Below are 9748 nucleotides of genomic sequence, written 5' to 3' on the forward strand. Positions count from 1 at the left end.
CAACGGTATATAAATTTTACAATTTTGTATTTAACTGAATGAATGGGATTTTGGCATCGTTTTCTGAAAATTCTTGGTTTTTCAGAGATTTTGGCTAGCCAATAAAAATATTGATTTTGAAAGTTTCATTTGAAATTCGATTTTTTATAACTTGGATAGCAAAATTGATTTTTTTCAAATAAAAAAAATGATTAAGGAATTAAAATGGCCAATGGGGTGACTTGATAACGATACATGCACATTTCGTTGATAAATGAATATTCACAACAGATGGGACACGTTGGATTCGGTTCCAAGTTGAATAGGCGGAAGCCGAGTCTGAAAATTTTCGGAAACATTTAAAAAATTCACTGTCCTGAAATTCTCATAAATGTTCTGAAAATAAAAGTCTTTGTTTCAAATGGGGATTTCAGAATAATGTTTAACTTTTTTTTAAATTTGTCAAACACTCAAAACTTCCATATCTATGATTTCGGATTGGCTCCGGGACAAGTCGAATATTTTTCCTTGAAAAATTTGAAAATCGAGCTAGCTTCTGAATTTATATTTTTAATTCTAAATTTTGCGAATATTCAATTTTAAGTTTTTTTTGAGAATTTCTGGATTTCTCAAATTTTTCAAAGCATTTCCAGAATCTTCTGAAATTTAAATTTTGGGAATTTAAAAAAATCCTGAGTATTCCCTAAATCGTCAAGTTTCTCAAGTTCTTAATTTCCTAAGTCTTCTGGGGTTTCCAAGTTCCTGAAGTTTCTGGATTACTTGAGTTTTAGGAATTCGTGACGTTTGGGATTTGTTGAAAGTCAGAAACATTGTAAAATTTGGAACTTTGTATTTCGTTTTCCTAGAACTCCTGAAACTTCTCATATTCTAAAGTTTTTTTCGGATTAGGAATTTTGTGTTTTCGAATTTTCGAGTTTTAGAACTTTTTCGGAACTTCCTTCTGAAATAACTGGATTCTACAAATTCTGAATGTATGTATTGGAAAATGCAAATTTCTGATTTTTCTGATTTTTTGTAATTTCCGAACTTATCGAAATGCCACCAATTTTCTGAATTATAGAAATAAATAGACGGTTTGGATTGAAAAGATGGACTGAAATTTAAAAATTTACAATGATTTTGAAACAAATTAAACTTTTCTCAATATTTTGATAATTTTTGTTTTGAATTACAGCCAAATTTGAGCATTTTTCAGAAATATGAGTGGTGAGAATCTCTTGGGTTTTAAATTTTTTGAAAATTTGGGAAAAGCTCGAAATTCAAGAAATTATGTTTCTGAAATTCCTGAAATCTCGAATGCCAAAATTTCTTAATTGACGCATTTTTTTCTCTTGGATTTGCCGAAACTTGAGAAATTTCAGATTTTATTTATTATTTTGCCAAATTATCTATCGATTTCCCCCATGTATTGCAAATAAATATATTTTTTTTTTTTTTTAACTTTTGAAATCTCTGAATTCAATCATAATCATCAAATTTCACCAATGCCCATGGACTAATTAATTTTTCTGTTTTTTTTGAACTTTTTGAAATTTTTTCTGAATTTCCGCCAAGTTTTTTGAATTGAAACAAATCGAACCTTGACAATTTCCTCAACATTTCCAATTGTTTCTCTGGGTGTCCATGAATTTCAATAAGAATCTGGCATACAAAATAATCCTTCAAAAATGGTTCCAGTGCTTCATGTTCCGAACTTTCGATATCGATTTTCAGAATTTCCACATCCCGGGATTCAGAATCAATCATTAGTCGATCTGTGAAGAAAATTGAAAATTTGGGGAAAATTAACTGAAAGTTTAGTAAAACAGGAAGGATGTTCTGATGAAAAACTAAGTGAAAAAATAATTTTTCGGAATTTCTGGAACTTTCGAAAGAGAAAAACTTTTGGAATTATGGAATTTTCCAAAATTTCGAAACTTAATTTTTTTGAAATTTTCAAGACTCACACATTTTCAATGTGTCTGGAATGTTTCCAACAAACAATTGACCCCTCATTTTATCGTATTTTTCCTTTGTAGTCTGATTTTGCTCCGCCATATCAGCGCCAACAATTTTACATCGATTATCAGTGATTTTTTGGATTTCCTCGTCGAATTGGATTTGATCGTTTAGTCCCAATGAGAGCATTCTGGAACATATTCTGCTGGAATTTTTTGGAAAGTCAATTTTTTTGAAAATCTGAATTTCTAGGTTTCCTGGATTTCCGAATTTTAAGAATTTTTGAAATATCCGGATTTCCTGAAATCCTAAAAAATCAGAAAATTTGGAAATTTATGAATTTCTGAATTTCTGATATTTTTTCATATTTTTTTATTATAATTTGTAAAATTCTTTAAAAAAATTATGCTTCAAAAAATCCATATTAAAACTTGCAAAATTGATGAAACTGATTAAATTGATAAAACTGATAAGTCCATTGTTACCGGAAAAAAACGTTCAAAAATTCAAAAAATGTTCGTTTCTTTTTCGAATTTCAGACCTTTTTGAAACTTCCTATTTTTCGAAACTTTTTTAAAAGCTTTTTTTAAATTTTGTCGATTACTAAAGATTTAAATAAAAATTACAATATTAATATAACAACTTTTAGAACTTTTATATGAAAATTCTCAAACAGTGAAATTTTTCAAAAATTCAACTTTAAAATCATTTTTCCATGAATTTTTAATGTATCTAATTTTTAGAATTTGTACATTTTTTTTTTTTGGAATTTTGTAAAATTTCCGAATATCTTAAATTCAAAAAATTGAAATTTCAGGAATTTTGAAAGTTTTGTTTTGAAGTTTAGGAGTTTCGAATTTCAGGCTAATTAGAAATTTTCGAAATTTTAAATTTTTGGGATTTTCAGAAGTTCTAATTTTATTTGTACTTTGGGGAGTAGACGGTCAACGAATGAGATTTTTTTGAATAAAATAGATATTTGCCAAATCTGATACAGTATTTTTCCAAAAAGTTATTTCATATAAAATTTTTCTGTTCCAAAAATTCCATATCAAAACTTGCGGAAATAAAACACGCTCAATACTGAGACTGTCTTTCAAGCCCATAATCGAAAAATTTCAGATTCAAATCTCCCGCCAAAAACCTACGTGCAGTCCATCTTTGCTTTTTGTGGATCACAAGACACTTTCCCACTGTCACCATCTCCTCCAATTCTCACTTTTTTTGGACAAAACGCCTCGAATTTGATGCTATTGTAGAATTGTGTCGTCTCATTTTGTTTTGAAAGTTCCAAAATTTCCTTTCGAATCTTCTCGGATTCCTTGAACGCTTCTAGACGCATTTTCTGCAAAAGTATGCTTATTTTTTTAAGTTGAGTATGGTAATTACAGTAATTTTTATAGCTTAAAATGACCATTATTCCTACAAAATCCTATTTAAAAAAGTAAAGAATTTAAGCACACTAAAGATTTCAGACATTTCTAAATCTAGAATTTTGAAGAACCAACATGGAAAAAGATTCGTATTACCTTTAGTTCAACATTTTCCAAATCCAGTGGAGCATCTGAAACAGAAAATTTCCAATCAATCCAAACTTTAAAAACTCACTATTCTTCAAATGTTTATACAAATAAAGAATGATTAAACACTGACAAAAGAATACAAAAGTACAGAAGAATGTGTTGTTCGAGTCTCTTCGTTTTCGTGTGATGACCATTGTTTTGTGTGGTTTAGTCATGAAAATAATAATAATAATAATGTAACTGTATAAAATAGGGAAAAGAAGGGAATTAAAGAATGTTTAACCACCTGGAGAGCCTAAACAAACAAAATTTGTCAATACTTTTGGTTAGTTGTTGTAACATTGGAAAACATACATTTCAGAACTATCTAGTTGCCAAATAAGTGGTTCTAAAATGTCCTCTTAACCAATTTAAAGGTGGGGGGACAGGAGATTTTACGGGGGATTTTTGGGGCCAGAGTACGCATTCTACCGTGACGGTGTACAACGCTTAATGCCACTCTGCGTACAGCTGTCGTCCTCGCCTTTATGTATCCAATCGGGCGACCGCTTTCTCTTTGCCCGTGTAGTTCAGTCGGTAGCGGCGCCGCACCCTCAATCATCGCCCCCACACGTTCAACTCCTCGAGGGGCTATTTAAACGAAATTTCGAGAACATTATTTTTTTCATGTCCCCCCACCTTTAAAGAAACATGCGAGAAGAACTGTCGAAATTTCAAAAGTTTTGAATTTTAGAAATTTCAATTTTTTTAATTTCAAGTATAGGAGGTGCCCAACAAACGCTTTCAACTATTAGAACTTTAATGGGTTTTCTGGAACAGTGAAATTTTCCAAAAATTCCAAAAATTCAAATACTGTATTATCCAACAAAAAAAAACGAAACAAAATACATAATTTATTTTCCTCATCAAAAGAGTTCACAAATCATAGTGCCTTGCACAATCCACTATCCGATTTGCCATTCAAACAATTGCTCATTGGTTTTCCATGCTTCCAAGCGGACTGAGCATCGGTGGTAGAACGTTTTCCATTATACTCAGAATTGAATGAAATTTTCTCACAAAATTTTTTTGAAAAATTTGAGAATCTTTTCTCACCTTTTGGGTGGGAGATTTTATCCAATTATTTCGTGTTTCTGAATTTCAGTTTGTGAATTCACACTCCAGTTTGTGAAATCACAAAATTTTTATTTTTATCCAATTAAAATATTATGATACAACTGATAGATAATATATTTCTTGATTGCATAATTTTCATTATTTAATTAAACGAGATCGGAGAGAATGGTAACTTCTCCTATGGACTGCTGTATTTCTATCCGGTTATTTTCGGTTACGGAGAGCCCGTGGTAATTCGTGATTGCTACAGTAACCAGCGCATGGACGGTGTTAAGGCATTGTTATATTGTGATCAGCAAAATGTTGCCATGATTGTTCAGCCTCAGAAAGTGAAAAATTGGAGGGAAGAATTACCGTAAAACCTGTATTAGAAGGATTGGCCCAGGGGCTCTTCAATTAGAAGAGTCCCGATATTTATTTTGAAAAATTCGTTGAAAGTCACTACACTTGAGCACGTTTGTTTGGAATTCTATAATTGTTTTTTACTGAAAACATATTCAATTTCGAACAACATAGGGACCCTTATGATACAGGTTTTACGGTAATCAATTTTCATCAGTTTCAATGGATTCATTTTTCTATTTTTTCTTTTTTTTTGAATTTTTCTCTGTTTAATTGTATGGGACATTTTAAGATATTTAATTACAGTTAATTATAAAAAAGTCAAAAATCAATTAGATCCCAAATTTCGATTCCGAGATGTTCTTGATGAATTCGTCGAGTTAATTCCAGGTTGAACCGTCGATTCCATTCCTTCGAAATCCAATAAAACCTTCAAAAATTTGGAAAAGCTAAAATTCTTGAACAAAATCTGAATATTTCGTTTGTTACACCCCAGATAAGATAATTGAATAATTAGGGGGATAATTATAATGTCCATCACAATTACAGCAATTGAAATCGAGACAAGACCACTGGACAAATAGGGAACGACCATTAGCAGAATAAAAGGTATGGAGAACTGAAAATAGGAAAAATTAATAACTTTTTAAAATTAATTAGTTTCTAATTACCGATTTGAAAATCAAAATTACCAGAGTCTGATAAAAAATGTATTTATAAGTGTTGTTCTTCGAAATTTCTTTGGACAATTTCCATACACTTACAGTAATAGGAATATACAGAATTGCAGAGATAATTAACAAAAAGTTAATTATAAAAAAAGTTGAAATATAGAAAAGTTTGAAATTCATCTTTTTCTGCTCACTGCACTCCAAAGCTTCACAGCCGAAACCAAGAATTAAGCCCAAGATGTCTTTAATTGCAAAAATTATATAAATATAGGGAATATTGGTAATTAGAAGATTTTGAACCTTTTTCAAGTACTTTTCGGAATTTGGTAGAAAATATAAGAATAATCTTTGGATAGCCAGAAATGATATAAGGAGTTGGCAAACTTGAACAATTACGTATAAGGAGAAACAGGTGACAATAAAGGTTACACAGCTTAGTGTAGCATAACCAGCACTAAAAATTTAGCGGTTAAATTTTCAGAAAAAAATCACTAAATTTTTTGAAGATACCGTAAACACTCTACTAGAATGAGCTTACTAACTTTGAGCCAATTTATCTTGATTTCTGTGAAAGATATCAAAAAGTGGTCAACTGATTAAAAATTACTGATAACATGATAAAAATTTTATCAGTTGATCAATTTTTGACACCTTTTATGGGAACCGATATAAATTGAGTCAAAGTTGAAAAGTCGGCGCGTCCTGGCGGAGCTACACGGTTGGCTGCCGACCTCTTAACTTTAAACCAATTTATCTCGGTTCCTGCGAGAGATATCAAAACGATGTCAACTGAGAAAATGTTCATCATAATATCAGTAACATTTTATCAGTTGACTACTTTCTGATATCTTTCGCAGGAAAAGATATATATGGGCTGAAAGTCGACGGTGTGTGGGACATTCTGTATTGGCATGTGTATTAGCATCCTGCATTGTCATGTGAAAAACTGTTTCAAAAAAAGTGTTTTCGAAAGATCGAATTTTCACTGTTTTGAAAAGTTGCTAAAGATTTTAGAAATTTTCTTAATGTCAGTGATTGTGTTGATATTATCCTTGTCTGAGAAAAAAAAGGTTGAGACGCAGAGAAAAAGTGTCTGTGTCTCCAAATTATGTGTGCTATTTAGGCTCTCCGCTTCGATATCGCTACCGTATTCAGACTGCAAAAAATACTCTCTAACCTTTTTTTTTCTCAGACAAGCATAATAGCTCTAGATTATTACGATTTTGAGTGTGAACAATTACGATTTTTCCGCGCTTCTTCGAAGATAAAAAAAGCGATGGTTTTCAAAATCTCAGGTTCCCAGTTTTCTTAATTCGACAATACATTAACATCGAAATGATTTTAGAATTATTTTCAGATTTTTCCAATTTTTCAAGAAAGTTCTAGAATGTTTTAAACACCTGAAAATAAAACTACTATTAATCGAAATTTTAAAATTTGGCCCATGTAACCGTGTAGCACAGCCAATCATTGCTAACTTAAGGGTAATTAGAATGGCAATTAACTTACGAATCATTAATGGACAAAATGAACATCAACAGAAATGAGATAACTATATACAAAAATAGAAAATACGAAACTTTGGCAATCTCGTAAAAATGATTGGTTATTGGGAATATTGGAGTCTGAAAAAACGAAAAATGGAAATTCAAAATAACCATACTTCTTGTAGAATCATAACAAAACTTCAAATTTTGACACAATTTTAAGAACAAAATGAAACCGAAAAAAAAACTCTCAATTTTTTTTAGAAATTTAGAAATTCCGGTTTTTAAACTTTTTTATAACTTTGCTTAAAACGCACCGATTTATCCCTTTCTCGATTCACTTTATTGACATACACATAAAACGGCAAAATCACCAAAAAACATAAAATTAGTGCCAGAAAAATGAAAAAGTATGTTAAAGCAAATGTGTCTTTTGCCGAGTCGAACACTTCATCGATTGTCAAATTGAACATTTTTTTTGTGATTTTTTAAAAATTGGTAAATTTTCAACAAGTTGTGGAAATTTGCTAGTGTAGTTTTGAAGAAAATGGAATCATGTGACTTTTGTTGTTTAGGAAAAATAAAAATCACCTGTTTCGGTGAAACTTGAATTTTTGATTTTTCTGATTTGAAATTTGATTATTACATGTGAAGTTTCGGAATTAAAGAAATAAAAAAGTGTTCAAAAATCCAAGAAATTGACAATTTCCAAAAAGGTTGGTAGCCATTTTTATGAATTTCTAAAAACTGTATTTTTTCAGAACTTTTTTTTTTGAAAAATAAAAAATTAGGTTAAGACCTAGAACAAATTGAAAATTAGGTCATGACCCAGAAAAATTTAGGTCATGACCTAGAAAAAATAGGCAGTGCCCTGAAAAAAATTAGGTCATGACATAGAAAAAAATGGGTCGTGACCTGGAAAAATTTAGGTCATGTTCTAGAAAAAATTGGTCATGACCTAAAAAAAATCCAGGTCATGACATAGAAAAAAATGGGTCGTGACCTGGAAAAATTTAGGTCATGTCCTAGAAAAAATAGGTCATGACCTAAAAAAAATCCAGGTCATGACCCAAAAAATTTCAAATTATTTGAATTTGTTCTGTTTCAAAAAGTTGCATAAGATGTTAGCAATCATTTTGTTGGGCCGTCGTTCCCTAATTTATTGGTGATCAAATTCCTTAAATCAAAATGAATTTATGACATTTCGGACGATTTTTCAATTTTCATTTTTTGGAAATTTTGGAAAAGTTTAATCGAAAAAGTTGAGATTTTTTCCAAAAATAAAATTGTTCAATTTTAGGAAATTTTCCGACTTTTACAGATTTCTACTTTTTTTAAACCTATTTTTGCGTCTGACAAATAATATGCTTCAATTTTTTTCAGGTTTTTTTCAGACAAATTATTTGTTCAGATTTTGGTAGAGAAAGTCCAGGAAAAACTATAAATTATTTTCCAAAAATTAAGTGTTTCAGGTTTCTCCAGATCTCAACTCTTTTTTGGATTTTTCTTTGTTTCTGACAAACAAAACCTTCCAAAATATTTTCAAAATTGGTTTTAATTTTTTTTTCAAAAGTTGGAATTCTTCAATGTTTCAAAATATTGCTAAAATTTTTTAAAATTTCAGAATTTCAGTGTACTTAATGATGATGCCATTTTTTATGAAATTTTCCTGTTTTAAAGAAATTTCCAGATTTTGGAAGATTTTTAAAGAAATCCTGTAAAAAATTTTAAAGAATTGTTTTCAATCCAGAAATGTTTTTCTTTACTTTTTCAGACACATTTGAAATATTATCATTATTTTCAGCTTCTTAATTTTTTATTTCAAAATACAAATTTTCAAAAAAAATGTTTTGTTCTCTTGATCTACCGGGTCGCCATGAGATCCGTTTTTCCGTCGTAGCGGACCACAATGCAGACTGTTCAAGTGGTTTTTTCCAGATTTCGACTTGATTGCCTCCAGTTACCCATAATTAGTACCCAGCCAGTGCTCCACCTTCATTCGTCGTCGGATTTTGGCCCACTTGGTTGTGGAGTTCAACCAGAGGCATAGCGCTTGCCTCGAAAAGCATAAAAAAGTTGTCAACTAATAAAATGCTTATCATGGCATCTGTAACGTTTTATCAGTTAACAACTTTTTGATACCTTCTACAGTAACCGAGATAAATTGGGCCAAACGGAAGGAGTCCTATTGTTCAAGGTAGTCGGGTTCTAGTATGACATTGACAGTGCTTTTGAAATTGTATCTTACTGTACCTGTCTTCACCCCAACGTATACATTGTCATAAAACTAGAGGGTCCCAGACCACTTTCTACGTCTTCAGATCCAAAAACTGAAAATGTCTGTCTTCACCCTATCATCCATATCCTATAGATTTGTTCAGAAGGCACACATCTGTATTAAAGGTGGGGGACATGAAAAAAATAATGTTCTCGAAATTCCGTTCAAAGATGCCCCTCGAGGAGTTGAACTTGTGAGGACGATGATTGAGGGTACGGCGCCGCTACCGACTGAGCCACGCGGGCAAAGAGAAAGCACACGTCCGATTGCATACATAAAGGCGAGGACGACAGCTGTACGCAGAGTGACATTAAGCGTTGTACACCGTCACGGTAGAATGCATACTCTAGCTACAAAAAAACTACGAAAAATCTCCTGTCCCCCCACCTTTAA

At 31.2% G+C, this 9748-nt stretch overlaps 2 protein-coding genes across 2 annotated transcripts; both read right to left on the bottom strand.

Moving 5' to 3' along the window:
* Window positions 1–191: 191 nt before the first annotated feature.
* On the bottom strand, window positions 192–3655 carry CBG13744 (the record flags this gene model as incomplete). Its single annotated transcript, XM_045244808.1, has 5 exons — window positions 192–318; window positions 1580–1754; window positions 1947–2085; window positions 3125–3296; window positions 3534–3655. The coding sequence occupies 5 exons, from the start codon at window positions 3653–3655 to the stop codon at window positions 192–194; spliced, it is 735 nt and encodes a 244-aa protein (XP_045095244.1).
* Window positions 3656–5247: 1592 nt separating this feature from the next.
* On the bottom strand, window positions 5248–7550 carry Cbr-srz-29 (the record flags this gene model as incomplete). The annotated part of the gene is made up of 4 exons (XM_002632456.2): window positions 5248–5538; window positions 5591–6044; window positions 7100–7215; window positions 7452–7550. The coding sequence occupies 4 exons, from the start codon at window positions 7548–7550 to the stop codon at window positions 5248–5250; spliced, it is 960 nt and encodes a 319-aa protein (XP_002632502.2).
* Between the last annotated feature and the right edge of the window lie 2198 nt (window positions 7551–9748).

The sequence above is a fragment of the Caenorhabditis briggsae genome (assembly GCF_000004555.2).
Source record: "Caenorhabditis briggsae complete genome, chrIV, whole genome shotgun sequence".
NCBI classification, from domain to species: Eukaryota; Metazoa; Nematoda; class Chromadorea; order Rhabditida; family Rhabditidae; genus Caenorhabditis; species Caenorhabditis briggsae.